At 35.4% G+C, this 25375-nt stretch overlaps 2 protein-coding genes across 2 annotated transcripts; one reads left to right on the top strand and one right to left on the bottom strand.

The window, feature by feature from the left end:
• Positions 1–5581: 5581 nt before the first annotated feature.
• On the top strand, positions 5582–6256 carry LOC133323086 (uncharacterized). Its single transcript, XM_061532042.1, has 3 exons — positions 5582–5641; positions 5697–6041; positions 6092–6256. Exons 1-3 carry the CDS (start codon positions 5582–5584, stop codon positions 6254–6256), a joined length of 570 nt encoding a protein of 189 aa, XP_061388026.1.
• Positions 6257–24101: 17845 nt separating this feature from the next.
• On the bottom strand, positions 24102–25366 carry LOC133323087 (uncharacterized). The gene is made up of 4 exons (XM_061532043.1): positions 25268–25366; positions 25054–25201; positions 24664–24840; positions 24102–24298 (listed from the first exon to the last, which is right to left on the bottom strand). The coding sequence occupies exons 1-4, from the start codon at positions 25294–25296 to the stop codon at positions 24143–24145; spliced, it is 510 nt and encodes a 169-aa protein (XP_061388027.1). The 5' UTR covers positions 25297–25366; the 3' UTR covers positions 24102–24142.
• Positions 25367–25375: the final 9 nt, after the last annotated feature.

Genomic DNA, 25375 nt, shown 5'->3' with positions numbered 1-25375 from the left:
TTAGTATTAGTATTAGTATTAGTATTAGTATTAGTATTAGTATTAGTATTAGTATTAGTATTAGTATTAGTATTAGTATTAGTATTAGTATTAGTATTAGTATTAGTATTAGTATTAGTATTAGTATTAGTATTAGTATTAGTATTAGTATTAGTATTAGTATTAGTATTAGTATTAGTATTAGTATTAGTATTAGTATTAGTATTAGTATTAGTATTAGTATTAGTATTAGTATTAGTATTAGTATTAGTATTAGTATTAGTATTAGTATTAGTATTAGTATTAGTATTAGTATTAGTATTAGTATTAGTATTAGTATTAGTATTAGTATTAGTATTAGTATTAGTATTAGTATTAGTATTAGTATTAGTATTAGTATTAGTATTAGTATTAGTATTAGTATTAGTATTAGTATTAGTATTAGTATTAGTATTAGTATTAGTATTAGTATTAGTATTAGTATTAGTATTAGTATTAGTATTAGTATTAGTATTAGTATTAGTATTAGTATTAGTATTAGTATTAGTATTAGTATTAGTATTAGTATTAGTATTAGTATTAGTATTAGTATTAGTATTGGTATTGGTATTAGTATTAGTATTAGTATTAGTATTAGTATTAGTATTTACATTTGCTAAAAATCGAACGAAAATATGTAAGGGACGCGTTAGGCTACACCAACTTCAGTACGTTGTGCAAAATGTTGCACCAATAGGACTAAATTTGACTCTTTGGTGCACCATTTGGTGCACCTAAAAATCGGACGAAAATATATAGGGTTCGTCCCTGGCCCAAATGAATGAGCTGTGCCAAATTTCATCCAATTCGGATAATAAATGCAACCTGCACTTCGTTTACAATTTTACATGGACAGACACACGGACGGACGAACATGGATAAATCGACTCAGAAAGTGATTCTATGCATATTCTCAAAAGGAACCATGGGTCTATCTCGTTTCCTTTTGCCTGTTACAAACATATGCACAAAGACATAACACCCTGTACCACAGCGTGGTAAAGGGTATAAGATAAAAAGGGAATTAGCTGTAAATAAGCTTGTCGAATCGAAAATGTAAACAAATTCCAAAATATGAACTATCCCGGCATTAATTGGTTCAAATTATCGAGATTTCACTGTTTCGGATGTTCACAGTATCGAGAGTTCAATGTACGTTCATATTTTTAAATATCCCCATACCTACTAGCAAACAATTGACTATGACATAGCCCAATAAATAGGTCCAAACCGATTATAGAAAAGAAATACCCCAATTGGGTATTCACAAACGGCATTACCCCGTATAATCCGAAATTTCCTTTGAAAATCATCTTAACTGATTTCATATCGGTGAAAACATCATGATCTGGGGTTCAGTATATCCATAATTATTGTTGTGTGGCCTCACCAACTTCAAAAAGTGAATTGGTCAGACGGGTAGCTTATATTTTTAAAATTCATATTCAACAAACCATTAATCACAGGAGGTCGTTTAGCGGTGACCCCATGTCCACTTCTTCCATGGAGGACAGGCAGGTTAATCAAAATTTGCTCTAAAGGATATGGTCCTGTAGGTGTCCTAGCCACTTGGCTGATGATTTTTTTCATTATTAATATGATACATAAAAACAACCGATTATTTATTATGAAAAATTGCATTTGGTCTTTGGAAACTAAAATAACACCTCTTATTGGAAACCCCTTTGTTTTATATAACATATGTTGTATTATGTTTCCTGCCTTAGTATACGATCTTGTATTCCATGCATTCAAAATATCCCACCAAATCGAAATTATCTCACATTTTGTAATTTATAACGGTATTTTTTACTCAATCAAAATTATTTTGGGCGGATGCCCCACGCTGACATGTGATTTTAGTTCAATCTCTTATAAAACTCTCATTCACTCTCATCTACTCTTTTTTTATCCCTATTTTTTTATTCAGATAATTTTTGTTTATTATCTTGCCACTATTTTTCCACTATTTGTGCAAAAATTGCTATTGTTATTGTTGTGCCAGTGAAACCGCCAGCGTATTTCTGTTCCAGCTGTTTGTGCCAGTCACCCACTTTTCCATGTACTTTTATCCTATCGCATTCGCACTCTCTCTTTATCTCCTGGCCGATGAGATTCGTGTGCTTTTTTCGAGATTCGATTTAACATTTCTCGAGTCGACTGTGCAGTAGCATGTATGAATGAATTTCTGATTTGTTGGGTTTGTTGGCTGTTTCGTTTTTTTGTTCTTTTTCTTCTCAGCAGATGTGTGTCGTGGGTACACAACTTTGTAGGTCTATGTCAGGCAGAATGGTTACTCTTGAATTGTGATAACAGTTAACAGTTCGAAGTTTTTCTATGTTTCTTCTTGTTCTGTTTTTTAGTTTCCTTCTTCAGTGATGTTAAGAATTTTATTATCCTTTTTAGGAGTCTGATTGTATGTTAGTGTGTGTCTGTGTTAGGTAGGCATTTCGAAGTTCTGAAACTGAAATGTTCACTTTGTAGGCAGCTACCTTAAAAAAAACAACCACTGATGCTCATTACTTTAAATTGAAATAACTTTTTCTCTTTCATTGTACGCGTGTCTTTTGAAATCGTGACCCTTCTATTTGCCATGGCAGGTAAGTTTTTCAAGAAAACTTTAAAACCTTTTTTGTCGATAACCATCACCGGAAATTAAATGACGGGCATCACATTTAAAAGTGTCATTTTTAATTTTTAAAGAACAGTAAATATTTTTGCAGCAAAATTACCGGGTTGTCTAACAAAAATCTATGTATTGAGAAAGTTATAAAAAGACCTATGCTTTTGGGAAAGCATTTTTGAGTTGAAAAATGTATTTCAGAGATTTAACCAGAAGGTTCAAGGTTCTAAATTATGGTTAGAGCAATTTGTTGCTGATATCCTAGGTTTATACCTCGATTTGTTCTACTATATTTATACCCTTAACCACACTTTGGATAGAATCCCTTTCTGAGTCGGTTTATGCATGTTCGTCTGTCCATCTATTAGTGTCAAATTGTACACAAAGTACAGGTCGCATTTAAAATCCGATCTGGATGAAATTTGATCGACTTTATGTAAATGGTGTACCAAAGTCTTTATAGATCTTTCGATTTGTACGAAATTTGGCACAGTGTACGGAATTAAATCTAGAGTGATGTGTGCTAAGTTTCGTGAAAATCGGTTCAGAATTGGATATAGCTCTCATATATAGTTTCGTCAGATTTTATGTAAATGGTGCACCAAAGTCCCTATATATCTTTCGATTTGTACTTAATTAAGTCTAGAATGTTGTGTGCTGAGTTTCGTGAAAATCGGTTCAGAATTAGATATATTTTCGTCCGATTTAAATAAATGGTGTACCAAAGTCCCTTAAAATCTTTCTATTTGCACGAAATTTGGCACAGCGTAATGAATTGGGTCTAGAATGGTGTGTGTTAAGTTTCCTGAAATCGGTTCAGAGTTAAATATAGCTTCTATATCTGACCAAATGAAAAATTTAGTATAGGTTGCAAAAGGACATGTTTATGGATCCAATTTCATTTTAGTGGTCCTTTAAAAATGCGACGTCTGTTGGTAGGTCCGAGTCTACTGGAAGTCTTTCGCGTTGATACCATCAGCTTGGTCTTCTCGCCATTTACTGCCAGACCCACTTTGGCAGACTCCATCTCAATTTGTTCAAAGGTGGCTGTTACCGCTCGCAATGTTCGACCCATTATATCGATGTCATCGGTGTAGGCGAGTACCATGTGATTTTTGGTGTACAGAGTACCATTTCTGTTCACCTTTACGTCTCTTATGACCTTTTCCAGCAGGATGTTAAAAAGATCACTAGACAAATTGTCACCTTGTATGAATCCTTGTTCGGTATTAAAGGGCTCCGATAGGCCCTTTCCGACTTTAACTGCTGACCTTGTGTCACTTAAAGTTATCCTGCATATCCGTATAAATTTTGCAGGAATGCCGAACGCAGATATGGCTTCAAACATCTCTGAACGGATAGGGCTGTCGAATGCGGCTGTATAGTCGACGAATAGATGGAATGTGTCGATCGATCGATGTGTTTTTCCAGGATTTGGCGCAGAATGAAAATCTGGTCAATGGTTGATTTGCCAGGTCTGAATCTGCATTTGTATGGTCGATTAATGTCATTGACCATTAGCGTCAGTCGTTCACACAGCACACATCATATAGTCTTGTCTCATGTTTTGTGCACAGGACGCAGGACCAGCATCTGGCCACCAATCTTGAATAGTTCGGCTGGTAACCCATCAGCCGATGGGTTGCTGCTTTATTATTCTTGAGCCGATTAATTGATGTTATAACCTCATCTTGGCTAGGTGGTATACACTCTATACCATCATCTGTTATTGGTTCAGGGGTATATTCTTCACCGATGCCAGAAGCCGTTCAAAATGCCAGATCCTCAACACGCTGTCTGTATATGTCACCAAGTTTCCTTCTTCATCCCTACAGTAGGATGTGCCCGCACCAAAGCCTTCGGTTTGGAGTTTTAGTCAATGTTAAAATTTCCGCATTCTGACTCCTCTATATCCCGATTTTCTCACACTTTTCTTGCTCTTTCTTCTTTTTTCTGAAAATACGTTTCTGCTCTCTCTATTTCTCCTGATAATTCACCATCGCATTACGCATTGCCCTATACTCTGCGTTTTTCACATCTGTAGCATTACGACATTCCTGATCGTACCATAGGTTTCTTGACGGTGGTTTTTGGTACCCAAGTTTTGCTTTTGCTGCAGTTTGTAGGGAGTGCGCAATTCTTTGTCATTGTGCTTCTATACTATTATCGGGACAAGGTGTGCTTTCGTCAAGTAGACGGATAAGTTGAGCGGAGTAGACTTCTGCTATCGGTTGTGTTTGCAGGTTTTCGACGTCGAGTTCTCGTTTTGTGTTAGATCGCAACTTTGCTGCTACATTAAGACGAGTGCGAACCTTGGCTGCTACAAGGTAATGTCGCGAATCGGCATTCGCTCATCGCCATGATCCGTATTTTCAATTGTTCAACATTTCCATCCCTTGAAATGTGGAACAGAGGCTCCTCTCTCATTGCTTGACAAACAACTCGATATTTTGAGATAAATTTTTTCTGATCGTCATTCTGTTTGAAATATTCGTCTGAGGCTCCATAAATTGCCCACTATTTAAGATTACAATCACTAAAAAAGTATGCAAATTTTTCAAAAAAAAAATGTTCATTGAGCAATCTATTGAATATTGAATCAATATTAAAAATTGGAAATTTTCCCTTCGCAACATTTTAACATATTCTAAACAAGTTGACTATAATTTGGGTATTATAAATTCCCTAATTATATTTCGGATGAAATTTTTTCTGCAATACTAAATAAAACGACTAATTTTCATATAAATCTATTCAACCAAAACGGCTTTGTTTCAATTAATTTAAAATACCATTTAATGTTACTATTAAATCATTCAATAATTCTAAATTAAAACATTTCTAAAAATAAATGGAATATTTTTTCTAATTTCAACAAAACATCGATTTCAATAACCAAAAAATATTACAAATTAATAGCAACAAAGTCCATTTGTGAAAATGTTTTCAAGAACGCAACACGCTTTATTGGTTTTGTGGTATTTAGCGGTTCAGCAGCAGGTAACATTACAATATTCCCAAAAACCACGTCTATTACAAAATAACACCATTTCAGCATGTAACAGAATGTCGTGACATTATTTTGGAAGTCCAAAATGTCACCTGCGAAAAGTATACCAATCATTTGCGTTGCATTGAATGCCATTTTGTGAAACTTGCCACCAACAGTTATGGCATAACCACACAAATTATTTTCGACAACGATATGGGTCGTAGCTTTAAATCCCGCATCTCTGTCGATATAATGCCAATAAATTCGAAACAAATTATTCACATGGCCGATATACGTTTCAATGTGTGCGTTTTCCTCAAACAAATGGTTAATAATCAAGTTATCGAGGCTTTGTCGAAGGAATTTAAACGTGTCGCCAATCTACCACAATCGTGTCCATTTAAAAAGGTAAAAATATTTCGAAATATGAAAATTTATTTTAAAAATTGTATTTTTAGAATGTCTTATATGAATCGAAAAACTTCACACTGACTGATAAATATGTACCAACGTATTTGGCCTTAATGAATTTCACATTTAAGGTGGAGCTTTTTAATAAGAATGTAATTATTGGTATGTGGCAAATCGATGGTGGTACTCGTGCTAGAAAGAATAAAAATTAAACACATAATTTTGTTATTGTTGGTAACAATTTAAAAATATATGAATATGTTTAAATTGGTCATTTACATAATGCATGATTTTTAAACGGCTCGAAATATTGAAACCGTGGGTATTTTATTTCTACATTATTTTATATATATTATATATATATATATTTGTCGGTGAATTTGGTAAAGGTTATAAGTAGTAGTAAAATAATTAGGTCTACAATTTCAATAACAAAAAATAAATTAAAATTTGTAAAATAAAAAAGGTTTAAAGAGTGTATATGCATATGTATTTTTTCTTGATTAAATGAAATCCGCACATATTTATCAATACATAATTAAGACCGGGCAGATGGAGTTTATAATTTAACAAAAACGGAAATTCTATATGGAACTTATAATGGAACATAGAAGTCTCAGTGGATTCATTATGGTCAATCCTTGGTTCTGGAAATCTTTGACCTTGTGTTGAAAATTCCAATTACTTACTTACTTAGGTGACTTATGGCAGAACGGTTGATTCATAAGCCGATCTTTAAACCAGTAAGGTAAGTAGTAAAGTCGGACGGGGCCGACTATATGATACCCTTCACCACTTTAGGTATATCCAACAGATGAAACCTAAAAGATCTCGAGTTTTTATAGGACCAGGGACAAAATTATGAAAATCAATTATAAGTATATATATATATATATATATATATCAAAATCTAATCCGATTTGAACTAAACTTGCCACACGTTATGTTATGTTCAGTACGTAGAGCAAAATTTTGTGCCGATTGAACCCACCATGGTAAAGCATTTAAAACCAACTTCTAGGTTATTCTAATTCCAGTACGTTGTGAAAAGTTTGTGTCAATTTTGTGTAAAATCGGACGACACCATTTACATAAAATCGGACGAAAATATATATGGGGGCTATATCTAAATCTGGACCGATTTTCAGGAAACCTAACACACATCGTTCTAGAGCTAATTCATTACGCTATGTCAAATTTCGTGCACATCGAAAGATATATAGGGACTTTGGTATACCATTTACATATATATATATATGGGAGATATATATATATATATATATCTGCACCGATTTTCAGGAAACTTAACACACATCGTTCTAGAGCTAATTCATTACGCTATGTCAAATTTCGTGCACATCGAAAGATATATAGGGACTTTGGTATACCATTTACATAAAATCGAATGAAAATATATATGGGAGCTATATATAAATCTGGACCGATTATCAGAAAACTTAACACACATCATTCTAAACGTAATTTAGTACACTGTGCCAAATTTCGTACAAATCGAAAGGTACACCATATACATTAAATCGGACGAAAATATATATGGGGGCTATATCTAAATCTGGACCGATTTTCAGGAAACTTAACATACATCATTCTAAAGCTAATTCATTACGCTATGTCAAATTTCGTGCAAATCGAAAGATATATAGGGACGTTGGTATACCATTTACATAAAATCGGACGAAAATATATATGGGAGCTATATCTAAATCTGATCCGATATTCTTCAGTTTCAATAGGGTTCGTCCTTGGGCCAAATAAGTGACTTGTGCCAAATTTCATTCAATTCGGATAATAAATGCGACCTGCACTTTTCTTACAATGTAACATGGACAGACGTACAGACGGACGGACGGACATACGGACATGCATAAATCGACTCAGAAAGTGATTCTATGCTTATTCTCAAAAGGAACCATGTGTCTATCTCGTTTCCTTTTGCCTGTTACAAGCATATGCACAAAGACATAATACCCTGTACCACAGTGTGGTGAAGGGTATAAAAAGGATTTGCATGCGCGTCGGTCTTGTGCGCAGCTAATCCAATTTGAAAGACCATGTTCCGAGATTTTGTCTTCTACTTGATCTCTTCATCGAATTCTTGGCCTTCCCCTTCTGTGTGAAGCATCACTTGACTCGCTTTTATACGCCTTTTGGGCGTGGTCATCCTCATTCATTCTCACAACATGGCCTAGCCAACGTAGTTGTTGCAGCTCGATCCGTCTGACTATGTCGATGGCCAAGAATAGATGGTACAGCTCATGGTTCATTCGACGACGTTATTCACCATCAACGCAGATCGGCCCTTAGATCTCCCCGAGTATTTTTCTCTCAAACACTCCAGGAACTTTCTCATCTGCTTGCGCAAGTACACATGCTTCAGATCCATAGAACAGCACGCCTAATATCAGCGTCTTGTAGAGCGTGAGTTTGATCTGGCGAGAAGTGACCTGGTTTCTAAACTTCTTACTTCGACCATAGTAGCATCTATTTTCCTCCGAATTTCGAAACTGACTTCATTTGTTTTATTTATGGCGCAGAGTGAGATTTTGGTTCGGTTGGAGAGGTGGCCTTGCTTTTGAGTTGCTTACTCAGACAATAGTAGCAACTTTTGGCCAACACTCGTACGGATTTCAAAGTTAATGTTATTAGGTTTCTTTATGGCGGTACCACGATATATAAATTGGTCCGCTACCTCGAGTTCCACAATGCAAGTTCCACAGTTGATCCGAGTCAACTAAACGTCTTGATACCATCAGCTTCGTCTTTTCGCCCTCTTAATACCAGTCCCTCTTTGCTAGACTCCTACTCAGTTTGTTCAAAGATGGCTGTTACCGCTCGCAATGTTTGACCCATTGTATCGATGTCACAGGCATGGGCGAGTAACATGTGTTGCTTGGTGTACATAGTGTCATTTCTGTTCACCTTTGCGTCTCGTATGACCTTTTCCAGCAGGATGTTAAAAAGGTCACACGACAAACTGTCACCCTGTTTGAATCCTCGTTCGGTATTTAAAGGGTTCCGAATGTTCCTTTCCGACTTTAACTTCTGATTTTGTGCCAGTCAAAGTTATCCTGCATAGCCTATTAATTATGCAGGAATACGGAACGCAGACATGGCCTTAAACACCTGTGAACGGATAGGGCTGTCAAATGCTGCTTGATAGTCGACGAATAGGTTAAATGTGTCGATGTGTTTTTCGTGGGTCTTTTCTAAGATTTGGCGCAGAGTGAATATCTGGTCAATGGTGGATTAGCCAGGCCTGAAGCCGCATTTGTATGGCCAAATAATCTCATTGGCCATTGGCTTCAGTCGTTCACACAGCACAGTGTATAGCACTTTATATGCGATGAGGAGGAGACTAATTCCTCTATAGTTAGCACATATCGTCTTGTCTCCTTTTTGTGCACAGGGCACAGGATGCTACGGTTCCAATCATTGGGCATTCATTCCTCTAACCAAATTGTACAAATCAGCTGGTGCATGCTTCTGATCAGCATCTGACCACCGGTCTTAAATAGTTCGGCTGTAGACTATCCGCACCTGCTGCTTTATTATTTTTTGGCCGATAGATTGCTATTCTGACCTCATCTTGGCTAGGTGGTTGGTATACGCTTTACACCGTCATCTCTATTGGTTGTGGGCCACTATTTGATACTAGAAGCTTTCCAAAATGATATTTCCAGATCCTCAACACGCTAAATATATCTAACACCATGTTTCCATCTTCATCTCTACCGGGTGATGTGCCTGCACCGAAGCCTTCGGTGGTAAAATTTCCGGACTTCATTCTGACTCCTCTATATCTCTATTTGATCACGCTCACGTTTTTCTTGGTCCTTCTTCGTTTTTCTGAAAATACGTTTCTCCTCTCCCCTTTTCACCCGATAATTCTCCCTGCATTTTTCATATCAGTGGTATTAAGACACTCTTGATCGTACTGTGGGTTTCTTGAATGAGGTCTTTAATATCCAAGTGTTGCTTTTGCTGAAGTTTATAGAGGGTGGGCAATTATTTGCCATTGTGCTTCTGTGTTATTATCGGGACAAGGAGAGCTTTCGTCAAGCAGGTGGGTAAGGTGAGCAGAGTAGGCTTCCGCTATCTGTTGTATTTAAAGCTTTTCGACGTCGAGTTCCGTGTTGTGTTAGATCGCACCTTTGCTGCTACATTAATACCACCACTCTATTTTAATTTTGCAGTCATGGCCCGGGAACGGGTCATATGGTCTAGGCGCAACATATGTCTTTGATCTGTTCATATTTGCCTTCGGGCGGAGCATGGGCACAAATGAGAGTGATGCAGAAGAACTTCGTTTTTATTTAATCATGTCTCGTTTCATGGCAACTGTATTACAGTACGTAATCATATAATTTACTTCCACCTGTCCCTTTCCATCGCATTTCCTGTAAGGCAATAATATCGGCTTTGTACTTCTTGAGTACATCCGCCAAAGCGAGTACATCCGTACATTCTAAGTGTAGATTCGCAGATCGATGTCTTTTATACGTTTGCGGGGGTCGTCAACATTAAAGGGGGTTTTTTTTCGTAGCTTTTTGATGGTAGAAAGGGGTTTCCCGTGTGTGGGCAACTAACCCGGCGACTCAAGCCGTCTTATGGGTAAACTCACGGCACATATCAGCTCATTATTTCACCGGTCGAAGAAAGTAGCTACCCCAGGTGACACCGCGGGGACGTCTGTTTCCAAAAAGATGGATCAAGATAAGCGTGGGCTTTGCCATGTTAAACCCAATCAGAACCGTTGATTGGTATCTATCATCCTCCACGTCTCTTTAATCTTCTATAATTTATTTTTTAACCTTTTCAAACAATCGAATCCGCATATACAGTGAGTGTAAAAAGTATTTTGCCTCAATAAAAATTTGAAAAAATTCCAATATATACGTCTGAAGCCAGCAAACTAAAGAAGTAAAATGACTTATGTATGATGGAGTACATTTGTGGACATATTTAGATCGTATTTCTGCAAGAATCAAAGCGAAAGACCTATTAGTCTCGAAGATATCGGCCGAAATATATAATAACCCAAAAATGTTTATCACAAAAAAGTATTTTGCTTTTTATTATAATTTTAGAAAAAAAATGTTACATTGAACACGTTTGGTCTTTTTATAGTTACAATTGCGGTTAACCATATACTATAACCGATTTGACCACGATTTCATTACATCACGGCATTTTTTCGTGGGTATTTTCTCACATTTACATTCAATACATTCTTTATCAGTATTTCATTTAATATTTGGTATTTTCTCGTCCTAATCTTAAGATGAGAGTATTAAACATAGTCATTGCGGCTTCAAAACATCCCAAATATGTTTAGAATAATAAAGAAGAGGTTTTGCCAAATATAACGCGAGGACAGAACCTTAAAAACTATAAAAACCAAAATCCGACAAACAAATTATTTTAAAAAATTCGCGAAATCCAATTTTTCTGACTTCGAAATTTGTATGGTCCAGTAATATTGATCTAGGAACCAATATATGCAATGGAAATACCAATAAGAGGGTCAGATTCAAAGATATGGACAGTTCTAAAACAATAGTAATAAACAACAATACATGAAGTTGGGAGAAAACATCATTATTCGTCAAATCCTATTGTCTTTTGAAAAACTGTGGTTGCTGGTGGCGAATACGCATTCTATATTTTATCTCCGATTAACACCATCAGTTGCGAATAAAATGCAGTAGGGCATAAACGGGTCGATGTATTCATTTTCGAAATAAGGTGTATTTCTATTGCAAGAAAACCGTCCATATATTTGAATCTGACCTCCTTATTGCTATTTTCATCGTATATTTTGATTCCTATATCAGTAAAAATGAACTATAAAGTTTTCGGAGTTTGAAAAATGGGGTTTCGCGATATTTTTTTAAATAATTTGTTTGTCGGATTTTGGTTTTAATAGTTTTTAAGGTCCTGTCCTCGCGATATATTTTGTAAAACCTCCTTTTTATTATTCTTAACATATTTGGAATGTTTTGAAGCCGCGACGACTATATTTAATTCTCTGATTTTGAGATTAGGACGAGAAATTGCCAAATATTAAATGAAATATTGCTGGAGAATGTATTGAACGTAAATATAAGAAAATACTCGCGAAAATATGCTGTGGTTTATTGGAATCGTTGCCAAATCACTTATAGTTACCCGCAATGGTAACTATAAAAAGACCAAACGTGTTCTATGTTACAATTTTCTCTAAAATAATAATAAAAAGCAAAATACTTTTTTGTGATAAACATTTTTGGGTTGTTATATATTTCAGCCGATATCTTCGAGACCAATAGGTCTTTCGCTGTGATTCTTGCAGAAATACGATTAGTTTGCTGGCTTTAGGCGTATATATTGTAAAATGTTCATATTTTTATTGAGGCAAAATACTTATTACACTCACTGTAAATAAATACAATTCTGATTTGACTATGACTTGGAAAATATCAAGGGTCCCTAACGCCATATTTTAATAACTAGAATGATAATTCTAATGCATCCTCCTTAGTTCAATGCAAATAGCAAAATTATTCAGATCCCACTGAATTATCTAATTTTCTTAAAATTGCTGCTTAGATTTTCTCCTCTGACATACTTACATGTAAATTAAGGTATTCCTCAACCAAAATTTACGTACAAAAATGTTTATATTCTGCGGATATCAACACCAAACCCACCTCCCATTTCTAATCTAGAATTCTTATCTTGTTCTTTGTTATAGCCAGTTTAAAGAATAAATGAGTTATTACTTTTATACTTGTTGTTGGCATTGTTATTTTTGTTGTTGTTGCTGCTGCTGCAGATGTGGAGGTTGCTGTTGATATCCTTCATAAATTGTCCACAAAACACGTATTTAACAACAAATCATGCTTAAGTACTAATAATGAAGAATAACTCAAGATAACCCAAGACACCCTAGACACAAATATAAACAAAAGGCAACAAATACAAATATACATGTAACGGGTACAGACAAACACACACACACACTCTTATTTATGTAATTGTACAATAACAACAAAATATTTAGTGAGAATCCCTATGCTCAAAATTACTGAAAATTGGGAAATGAAGAAGATAGGTTCTTAGAAACAGAAACCTGAAATTTTTTAAACAAATTTGGACACAATATATTATTAAAAAAAAATTTTTCTTAATTTAAAATAGTTTTCTAGAGCATTCTTTAGAAAATTCGCGATATATGGATCTTGGACGACGATAAATATCGCCAATATAGCTAAAGACTTCTATCTTCAATAATATTGAGCAATGCTAACCGCAAAGTTCTGAATATCAATTCCCCTCTTAATACATCCAATATTTGATTGTCTTTTTCTTTATTACATTTTTAATATTACAAAAATCCACCCTCAGTCTCTTTTCCTACTGGGATCTTCCCAAAACAAATATATTCATTCACACATACCGACATACACACACACACGAAAGCTCCCAAAAGGATCTGAATGACTGCAACAAAAAAACTGTTTTAACAACAATAACCATCATTAGTTGACTTAAAACCTAATGAAAGGATACAAAGTATGCAAAAAGCAGCAACAACAACGACAGCGATATAAGAGGCAAAGGCGACAAAGGACAAAAATGTAAATGATAATAAAGTAGAAAAAAGAAATACCAAAATAGAGACTCCACTTGACAAAGTGTAAAAACAAACACATTTAGTCGGTATCACTAGACAGAGTGACTAGATCACAATTTAGACATATAAAACTAACGAACTAACCAACATAGACAGACGGACAGACAGAGAGACAGACAGAGAGACAGACAATCGTTGACACACATTTATACCGCAGATGAGTGTTGTAATGAGAAAAGTGAATTTTTAAGTAGTTTTAGAGTGATGCGACATAAAATTGAATATTTATGTAGTAACATTGTAGGAAGATGAGAACCAGTTGAAATAAAATAAAAACAAGAACAATAGGTTGCCTAAAATCGGGTGAGTCTCGTATATTAGAGCTATGTCGGACCTACATTGTCAGAAGACTTGTGTATCCTCTGAGGAAACGAAATAATAAATTGTGTCATATCCCGACGGGAATTTTTAAAGTATGTGGGAAAAATTCAATTTGATTGCAAAAGGATTCGGTGTCAGGATATTTCTCCCAATGTATGACCAAAAATCATTGATGTACTACGAAAATAAAAAGACCGATTCTTTTGAAAATGGAATATTAAAAAAATAGCAATAATGCCTGCCCATATGTATTTTTGGTTAACACAAAATTTTATGGCGATAGAGCCCGCAAATTTAAGATTTAACTTTGCAATTTTGAATACACATTTTTATTTCTTGGGTGTTTTAAATTAAATGCAGGGTATATCAGTCCGCTTCACTGGTAATGGTAATACTTTACAATAGGCAAAAATGGGCAGATCCCTGTAAATATTTACATATGCACACACACAAACATATCCGAATACATAATTTACTATAATTGCTATTAATTTAAATTAAACTTCTCCAGTCTATATCCTTTAGCAGGACGTCATAGAATGGAAATATAGTTATTTTATCACTTTGTTCAATTACCTGCTAAATATTGACGATTTTTTTTATCATGAAAAGGGTCATGTTTTTTTAATGGTCAGATTTCCATTGTTAAGAAATGAACGATCGGTTTTTAAGCAAGCTGTTCCGTGTTTCAAACATCAGAATAAACGTAAGAAGAACTTTACCAGAGGGATCTAACTCTTCTCAGTGTGACACAAACTCTAGCTCATGGATTGGATGTGAAAATGTATCATGGGGACTATATTAAAACCCAAAATGACAAAATCACCATAGTTCAAGTTTTTGAGTTACAGAAACCCAAATCGGATGAGGAAAATTTTTGTAAGATATATCCTCCTTCTATCTTGAGTACCTATGCATCTTTTCGCCCATATTTTCTTAAACCGTAAACTAAATACCACAAGAATACTTTTTTTAACTTCAGATATTTATACCCTTCACCACACTGTGGTATAGGGTATTATGTCTTTGTGCATATGTTTGTAACTGGCAAAAGAAATCAAAATAGACCCATGGTTCCTTTTGAGAATAAGCATAGAATCACTTTCTGAGTCGATTTATGCATGTCCGTCCGTCCATGTATTTTTGTGAACAAAGTACAGGTCGCATTTATCACCCGATTTGGATGAAATTTGGCACAGTTCGCTTATTTGGCCCAAGGACGAACCCTATTGAAATTGGAGAAAATCGGTTCAGATTTAGCTTCCATATATATTTTCGTCCGATTTGAGGATTTGCACGAAATTTGTCATAGCGTACTGAATTGTGTTGCGGTGGCGTAGGGGATGATAGATACCAAGCAACGGCTCTGATTGGCTTTAACATGGCGAAGTCCAGGCTTAACTTGGTCCCTCTTTCATCTCAATTGCGGACACTGACCTCCCCGCGGTGCCACCTGGGGCCGCGAGTTCACCCATAAGAAGTATAAAAAAATGGGTTGAGGCGTCGGGTTAGTTGCCCACTCTCGGAAAACCCACCCTACTATGAAAAAGCTAAGAAAAAGAAAACCAAACCCCCCTAATGTTGACGACCCCTGCAAACGTATAAAGGACCACGATCTGCGAATCTGCACTTGGAATGTGCGCACGTTGTACAGAACAAGCGCAGTGTTCGCTTTGGCGGATATACTCAAGAAGTACAAAACCGATATTATTGCCTTACAGGAGATGGGTTGGAAAGGGACAGGTGTAAGAAAATCAGACGATTACGCCCTGTATTATAGCTGCCGTGAAACGAGGCATGAATTTGGCTGCGGATTTGTGGTTGAAAGGAGAATAAGAGACCTCGTCACCAGATTCACTCCAGTAGATGAGAGAGTTGCTATAATCGGTATAAAAGCGAAGTTCTTCTACATCGGTCTCAATTGCGCCCATGCTGCGACCGAAGATAAAGATAAACAGACCAAAGACATATTTTAAGAGCGCGTAGAAACGGCATATGATCGTTGCAAAAATCGAAAGGAAATATCTTTGGCCTCACTATCGGAAAATTCAGCCTCCATGAAGAAACATCAGACAACGGCATGATGTTTATTGACTTCGCGGCAGCAAAAAACATGGTAGTTAGCAGCACAAGTTTCAAGCATATCGATATAAACAAGGCCACTTGGATTTCTCCCGATCGAACAACGAGAAATCAAATCGATCATGTTGTGATAGACGGAAGGCATTAATCTAATGTTTTAGACGTCCGATCGATCCGAGGAGCGAATATCGATTCGGACCATTACCTTGTGGCAGCCAAGAAATGCACCCGTCTTAGTTTAGCAGTAAATGTGCGATCTAATGTAACACGGAAATTTGATGTCGATTTGTACGATTTTTACCTCTGTCGTAATGTTGCAGAAGTAAAAACGCAGTATTTAAGGCAGTCCTGTGTAGCAACACGTAATGCGATGGAGAGTTATCGGGAGAAATTGAGGGAGGAGCAATGTTTTTTTTTTTTTTTTTTTTTTAAAAAAAAGAAGAATTAAAAAGAAAAACGTGACCGGGAGCAAATCGAGATGTACTGGAGTCAGAATGAAGTCCGGGAATTTTACCAACGTGTAAAACACAAAACCGAAGACTTTGGTGAAAACACATCCTCCTGTAGAGATGAAGATGGAAACCTGGTGTTAAATACAGATAGCGTGTTGACGATTTGGAAGGAGCATTTTTAAAAGGTTCTGCTATCAAATAGTAATGGTTAAGGAGATACCCCAGAACCAATAATAGATGACGGTATAGATTGTATAACAACTAGCAAAGATGAGGTCACTATAGCAATTAATGGACTGAAGAATAATAAAGCAGCAGGTGCCGATGGCCTACCAGTCGAACTATTCAACATCGGTGGTTAGGCGCATGTACCAACTGGTTAGTAAAGTTTCGTTGAAGAATGCATGCCCAATGATTGGAACCTCAGCATCATGTGTCCAGTGCACAAAAAAGGACAAAAGATTGCATATAAAGTGCTATCAGCGTACTGTGTGAACGACTGACCTAGTAAATTCACCATTGACCAGATTTTAACTGGCACAAGGTCAGCAGTTAAAGTCGGAAAGGACCTTTCAAAGCCCTTTAATACTGAACGAGGATTCAGACAAGATGGTAGTTTGTCGTGTGATCTTTTTAACATCCTGCTTAAAAGGTCATACGAGAGGCAAAAGTGAACAGAAATGGCACTCTGTACACCAAACAACACATGTTACTCGCCTACGCCGATGACATAGACATAATGAGTCGAACATTGAGAGCGGTAACATCTACCTTTGAAAAAATTGAGAAGGGGTCTGCTAAAGTGGGTCTGGCAGTAAACGGCGAGAACACCAAGCTGATGGTATCAACGCGCAAGACGTCCAGTAGACTCGGACCAACTGTGGAACTTGAGAACTACAGATTCGAGGTAGTCAAAGATTTTATATACCTTGGTACCGCCATAAATAAAACGAATGTCATCAATTTATAGTGATAGCCAACCGATGCTACTATGGTCTGAGCAAACAACTCAAAACTAAGGCCACCTCCCGCCAGACCAAACTCACACTCTACAAGACGCTGATGCTACCCGTGTTGTTGTATGGATCTGAAGCATGGATACTTACGCAAGCAGATGAGACAGCTCTTTTAGTGTTAGTGTTTGTGTTTGAGAGAAAAATTCTCAGAAAAATCTATGGGCCGATCTGCGTTGACGGTGAACCATGAGTTGTACCAGCTATTCTCCGACATCGACATTGTTGGACGTATCGAGCTGAAGATGTCAGGCTAGGTCATGTTTTGAGAATGGATGAAGATGCCCCAGCCCAGAAGGCATATAAAAGCGAACCAGCTGATGGTTCACGCAGACGCGCCTGGAAATCTTTTCAAAGCTCGGCTTATGGAACGAAAGTTCTGTCACAAGCCAGCTAAGTAAGTAATATTGATTCAGATAAAGATTTCATGATATTTTTGTGTTTTTTTTTCTTTGCTCTTTGCAAAAAACCCTCTTAGCCGAACATAACGACGTTTTTACTTGTTTACCATCTGTTTCAGTATCTGTATCTTATGTTTTGAGTAACTGGGTTGAATATTTACTCTCTCTCTCTCAATATTGTCGAGTATAACAATATTTGTATAACTTCTAGTGTGCTCTCAAAGTATGGACATAAGATCCAAACATTGAGGCTGTTCCTCCTCAATATTAAATTATTTAATCAAACATCATTTAATATTTTATTGTAAATATCCACATTTTTATTTAATCATTTTTTTGTTTATTAATTGTTGACAATTTGGTTTGGTTGATTTATTAAGAGAATTAAAAAGACAACAATAAGTATAAATAGATACATATATAGTAAATACATTTATAATGAAATACAATTACCACTAAAAAGGAATAAAATAAAAAATACATTATTTGGTTACAAATATGTCAAAATAGAAAAATCGAGGATTCAAAAACAAAATAAATAAACATAATTTATAAAAATACATTTTAATTTTTTTTGTTACATAATATTATTCTACTGTAAAAATAAAAAAATAGGTAAATTCCAATTAGTACATAAATAAATTATTTTGATTATAATTTTGAATATTTTCATATATGATTGTTTTTTTTTTCTTTTTCAATAATTAAACTAATTTTTTATAATTATTTCTTAGCTTAAATATTATGGGATTTTTAAATTTAAAATATATATTTTTTCATTTAATATTATTTCAATCAGTAAATACACCTAAAATTACTTATTTATTTATTTTTACTATTCATGTAAATGTAAATTTGATTTAAAATTGGAAAACAATATTTAAATAGAGAGCAAAAAACATTTCAAAACAAATATGATTGAAAAACGACAATAATTTTTGAGTTTGATTTTGTTGAGTTTCGAATTTGAAAAATACAAATAACAATAAAAAGTGACACCGAAAAATATATGTATGTATGTATATGTTATATGTAAGTAGTTGTAGTTGTTATCATTATGATATCTTATGATTAGTTTCACTTTGTAATGAATAAATTCATGAGTTAGTTTTTTTTCGTTAATTAAAAAACAAAATAATTGTTCTAGTTTTTTTTTTTTTTTTGTATTTAATTTAAAGAAAAAACTTTTCAAATTTAAGGTACATTAATTATAGGCGAAAAAATCGTTTTGCTTGGATATGTATGTTTTCTGTGTGAGCTTTTGATTTTTTTATTATTATTTTGTGTTGCTTTTTTATAGGAGGGATGTTTAATGATTGCTATTAGTTTCAAATATTTTTTTCATAATTGCTGTTTTGTTGTTGTTGCTTTAAAACCTAAAGAAAACAGTGCCGCATGAACAATGATTTGTTGTTGTTTTTTTAGTTTTGTGAGAGTTGTGATATATTTTTTTCTATTTTTATTAATTTTTTTTTTTTTTTTTTTGTAAAATATATAATTTGTATTTTTTAATTACATTTAGTAATTTGTTGTCATCTATTTAAAATATTATTAGGTTTTTTGTGTGTCTTATTTAATTTTATTTTTCATTCTCATTTTGAAATATAACATCCATCATAAACATAATTCGAAAAAACATGTTCCAAAACAATTGCTTTATCTCAAAAAAACCTGTAAACATTCCATATTATGGGGAGAGAGAGCATGATTGGGGTACTTGTAAAACGAAATATACGCAGGAAGCTTTAACCCTTTGTGCACCGAATTTTTTCGCAATCTAATAACAAATTTCTGTTCACAGATTTATTGCAACTATCCTAAATAGGATATGAACAAAATTTGACATCGCCACATCCTTGCATTCGGGATATGCAGTACATTCTTTCTGAAAAATAAAAGTCCAATATAAAGAAAACTAAATGCCGACGGAGAAATAATTTTAAATTATTCTCTATATTCTTTTTTACAAGAATCAAAAATAATTCTGATGACAGAATTCGTACAATTCGAATACGAAGCGATTTAAATATTATTCACTGTATACACAAATTAGTACTGTACACATTTTTGCCCTCTTCTCTATATTCAAAAGATCATAACTTTACCAAAAATTTTAATTTTTAGATTTTTCTTTTAATATGTGTCGTCCATAATCAGGTCTTGACGTATGAAATCCAAAGAATATATATCTACTAGCTACATATAAATATAAGTTCTTAAACTTTTTGTTGCCTTTGGGCAACATTGGGCCACAAAGGGTTAATATATACAGACATTTCTAAAAAGGGATTATGTAAACCATAATACAAATTTCAGAATTTTCTAATGGATAATTATACCCTTTGCTTATGGCTAATGACCAAATCCGTTTCAGAAAATTTAAATTTTTATCCAAACTTTGGCCATTTTATTATTTCTTCCAAACTTAGTTCAAATTCAAAGATGGGGAATATCGGTCCACTCGTTCTGGAACCGTACGTTATGATTTTTTTTATCTCGCTATCCTCCGCAGGACCTATAATCATAATATTTTGTGGAGAGATTTGGTACCTATTAAAAACTCAGAATACTAAACTACAGCTAATTCGGTGAAAAAATACTATCAAAACCCCCAAAATACTGAAAATTAGGAGGTAGCATTATATGGGGACTACCAGAAAAAGTGGACCTATGTTAATACGAAATTTCAGCGAATTGGGTCGAAAAATGTGATCAAAACCCCAAAAATACCGCAAAATTGGCGGTACCCTTATATGGGAGCTATGGCTAAACGTGGACCGATTTAGCCCATCTTCGAACTTGACCTGCCTGCAGACAAAACACTGCAGACAAGTCAAGACTCTATGCAAAATTTTGGGGCTCTATCTCAATTCGTTTATACGTTAGAGTGATTACGACAGACAGACGGAGACGGACATGCTTATATCGTCTTAGAATTTTACGCTGATCAAGAATATATATACTTTATAAGGTCCGAAATGATTATTTCGATGCGTTACAAACGGAAAAACAAAACTAATATACCCTCCATACTATGGTGGAGGGTATAAAAAAATGTTGAGTCCGACAAACAAAAAGCCTCTGCATATGGTATATGTGGCGTACCTGTCACGTGGGGTGGCACCAAAAAAAATGACATATATATCCAAAATTTGCATTAAATCAGTGTTTCAAGTAAACCATGAATGTTTTAAATAGCATCCACCATTCGATTTTAAAAAAGGTATTAGGTTGGGTAAAAATAAAACAGTTTTCAAAAGTGTGACAATTTGTGGGGAGATTACACCGATAGTAACAAATTCAAATTTTAGAACTAATAGAATAACAGCCAGCTAGACAGATCGACTCTCACTTGTCTCAAAGGGGTTTGACTCAGACACTTGGAATTTAACGCCAAAAGATCTCCAAAATCTCCAATAATTTACCAAATCGAAGCCCTTATAAGCATATCCTATGCTATTTTATAAGAAGACAATATAGATATTGTAGACCTTTAGGTCTTCTATGAGAAGACCAAAATATCTCATAGAAAAGTAGACCTTCATGAGTGGATCATTAGATTTTCTAAAGATCTCATAAAAGATCAAAAGGTGTTCTCATAGAAGACTTAAAGGTCCACTCATAGAACACCAAAGAAGACCTTTTGGTTTTCTATGAGAAGATTTTTTGGTCTTCTATGAGAAGCTTTTTTGGTCCTTAGTCTTCAATTAGAAAAACTTTTGGTCTTCTATGAGAAGACTTTTTGGTCTTCTATGAAAAGGCCTTTTGGTCTTCTATATGAAGACTTTGTGGTCTCCAATTAGAAGACTTCTTGGCCTCCAATTAGAAGGCTTCTTGGTATTCAATTAGAAGAGCTCTTGCTCTTCTATGAGAATACGTTGTAGTCTTTTATGTGAAGACGTGAGCAAATCGAGATGTACAGAAGTCAGAATGAAGTCCGGAAATTTTACCAACGAGTAAAACACCAAACCGAAGGCTTTGGAGCAGGCACATCCTCCTGTAGAGATGAAGAAGGAAACCTGGTGACAGATACAGACAGCGTGTTGAGGATCTGGAAGGACCATTTTGAACAGCTTCTGGTATCAAATAGTGGTGTTGAAGAAGATACCCCAGAACCAATAAGAGATGATGGTATAGAGTGTATACCACCTAGCCAAGATGAGGTCATAAAAGCAATTAATCGGCTCAAGAACAACAAAGCAGCAGGAGCTGATGGGTTACAAGCCAAACTATTCAAACAACTATTTGGCTAAATGAATGCATGCCCAATGATTGGAACATCAGCATCCTGTGTCCCGTGCACAAAGAAGGAGACAAGACGATATGTGCCAACTATAGAGGAATAAGTCTCCTTCCCATCGCATATAAAGTGCTATCCAGTGTGCTGTGAGAACGATTGAAGCCAATGGCCATACCAATGCGGCTTCAGACCTGGCAAATCCACCATTGACCAGATTTTCACTCTGCGCCAAATTCTGGAAAAGACCCACAAAAAAAAAACACATCGACACATACCACCTATTTGTCTTTATAGTCGACAAATTCGACAGCCCTATCCGTTCAGAGGTGTTTAAAGCCATGTCTACGTTCGGCATTCCTGCAAAATTAATACGGCTATACAGGATATCTTTAAGTGGCACAACATCAGCAGTTAAAGTAGGAAAGGACCTATCGGAGCCCTTCCATACCGTACAAGGATTCAGACAAGGTGATAGTTTGTCGTGTGATCTTTTGCTGGAAAAGGTCATACGAGACGCAAAGATGAACAGAAATGACACTCTGTAACCAAACAATACATGTTACTCGCCTACGCCGATGACATCGATATAATGGGTCGAACATTACGAGCGGTAACAGCTACCTTTGAACATATTGAAAAGGTGTCTGCCAAAGTGGATCTGGCAATAAACGGCGAGAAGACCTAGCTGACGTCCAGTAGAGTCGGACCAATTGTGGAACTTGAGAACTACATCTTCGAGGTAGTTAAAGACTTTGGTATTGCCATAAATAAAACGAATGACATCAGTTTTGAAATTCGGAGAAGGATTGTGATGGCCAACAGATGCTAATATGGTCTAAGTAAGCTGTTTAGAAACAATGCCACCTCCCGCCAGACCAAACTCACACTTTACAAGACGCTGATACTACCCGTGCTATTTTATGGATCAGAAGCATGGGTACTTGCGCAAGCAGATGAGGCAGCTCTTGGAGTGTTTGAAAGAAAATTTCTCCGAAAGATCTACTGGTCGATCTGCGTCGACGGTGAATATCGGCGTCGAATGAATCACGAGCTTTATCATTTATACGCGGACATCGACATAGTCAGTCGTATTGAGCTGCAGCGACTACGGTGGCTAGGCCATGTTGTGCGGATGAATGAGAATGCCCCAGCTCGGCATATAAAAACGAGCCTACTGATGATTCCCGTAGAAGGGGAAGGCCACGAATTTGATGGAAAGACCAAGTAGAAAACAACATCTTGGAACGTGGTCTTCCAAATCGGTGGATTTGCGCACAAGACCGTCGCGCTTGGAAATCTTTTTTAAGCTCGGCTTATGGAACAACCTGTAACAAGCCAGCTAAGTAAGTAAGTGTGAGAAGGTCTTCTAGAAAAAGTTTTTTGGAATTCTATTAGAAGTCATTGATCTTCGGATCGCATGATATTATAAAATACATTTTTAGCAAAATGTTGACCATTTTGTGGGGCATATACCAGTAGGAGTAGACCAATATTTCCATCATCGAACTTGAAATAAGTTTAAAAGAAATATTACGCTGTGCAAAGTTTAGATGGAAACGGTTACTCCCTTCGAGAGTTATCTTGCGCACAATCTGGCAAGACAAACGAACGGTCATTTTTTAAATCGACTCCAAATTGTCTGAAACGGATTTGGTTCAAAGTAATATGGGGTCTAAAGCCAATATATCAATGAGGCACATGTTATAAAAATATTTTTTTCTTATTCAAAGAAAGTAACTTACTGAATGTTTAATCTTCACGCTTTGCAAGTGTTCCAATCCTGCCGTCACTCCACTTACAATTAATTTCAAAAAATTATCTAGAGTATCGTGCTTTGATTTCTATTTTTCGGTTACCTTAAATTTAATTTCCCCTAAGCCTTAAAAGTCAGTGTCACATAAAGGATGGTGATGATTTTCTAGAACGTGAACGGGGCTTTGAAGGGCTCTTGAGACTGTGTCGGGAAGTACTGCGCGGTTTGAAGCCACCCGTATCTGACCATGGCTCAGATACACGACCATACCAATGGATTAGGTCCATAACTTCGAGCTGAAAAAAGGAAACATATTAATATACAAAATTGTAAAATAATAGTTTTTTTCAGGAGCGTAGCAACAAACTGTTTGTGGGGATGTCTACAATATATAAATAAATATGATGAGTATTTTTAAGATTTTCACTTATTAAACACTTTCAAATAATTCCAATATTATGGGTTTTCGAATAAAGCTTAGAATTAAATATAAGAGAAACTGAATGTATTCGGCAATGATGCACAACTCCTTTTATACCTCATTGATATTTTTCACTTACATCGAATAAAGTCATTTTTAATTGTTTTTCACACATTTTTAAAACATCCCCACTTCTCTACGCCACTGATATTTTTTTTAAGAAAACTACTCATCACTTACTTGCAACGGCCGTGACAATTCCTTAAACATAGCAGCCTTTGTTAAATGTGAATTTTGTGATAGAAATGAAAGACACTTGGATTTCAATGCCGAGGCCATATAATGATCGGCAATACCCAACAGGCATAATACCGAATGTTCATCTATTTGAGAATTTAAAGTATTTTCGCACAATTCCTGAAAAAATGAAAACAATATTATTAAAATTTTATAGCTTATTATCATTCTGGTCCCGTACTGCACGAATCTACTAATTTTTAGTATTTTTTCCGATATCATAAAGTAAAAAATGTTATCGTAGTAAAAAAGTTGAACATTCTTGCAGGTTCTGGAACAAACCATATATTATTAATACAATTCAATTATAGTTGAAATATTAGTTAAAAGTACCTTTAAGTCATCTATGGAATATTTATCAGCCAATAGCATTAATTCACAGATATGTTCAGGACCCACAGTCTTGTCAATTGGTGCACCATATAGATACAACAATAGGCGTCGGAAAATGACCGGTGAACAATCGGTGACAATTATTTTTCTAAAAAACAACAAAAGCAACATTTTTTATTTTCCATATTTTATAATTAGCAAATATCTGAATTACCTTGTCAAACTCTCTTGCATGCCGGACATTAGAGCCTTCTTAAACCATTCACATCGCGCTGCCACAATAACACGATGCGCCCTAAAAGTATGCACCTGTATTGATGAT

Source organism: Musca vetustissima, unplaced genomic scaffold (genome assembly GCF_032173495.1).
Source record: "Musca vetustissima isolate MV318-11 ecotype Yass unplaced genomic scaffold, APGP_CSIRO_Mvet_v1 utg9963, whole genome shotgun sequence".
NCBI lineage: Eukaryota > Metazoa > Arthropoda > Insecta > Diptera > Muscidae > Musca > Musca vetustissima.
Note: the sequence above shows the minus strand (reverse complement) of the source record. Positions and strands in the feature narration are given on the sequence as shown.

What these genes read in the sequence shown, in the direction of transcription:
- LOC133323087 (XM_061532043.1), bottom strand. Translation starts at nt 25,296, where the DNA reads ATGTCCGGCATGCAAGAGAGTTTGACAAG. An exon ending in ATGCAAGAGAGTTTGACAAG is followed by an intron (nt 25,202 to 25,267) that starts GTAATTCAGATA and finishes GTTGTTTTTTAG; the next exon opens with AAAAATAATTGTCACCGATT. An exon ending in AATTGTCACGGCCGTTGCAA is followed by an intron (nt 24,299 to 24,663) that starts GTAAGTGATGAG and finishes TCCTTTTTTCAG; the next exon opens with CTCGAAGTTATGGACCTAAT.
- LOC133323086 (XM_061532042.1), top strand. Translation starts at nt 5,582, where the DNA reads ATGTTTTCAAGAACGCAACACGCTTTATTGGTTTTGTGGTATTTAGCG. An exon ending in ATTTAGCGGTTCAGCAGCAG is followed by an intron (nt 5,642 to 5,696) that starts GTAACATTACAA and finishes ACACCATTTCAG; the next exon opens with CATGTAACAGAATGTCGTGA. An exon ending in AATCGTGTCCATTTAAAAAG is followed by an intron (nt 6,042 to 6,091) that starts GTAAAAATATTT and finishes TTGTATTTTTAG; the next exon opens with AATGTCTTATATGAATCGAA.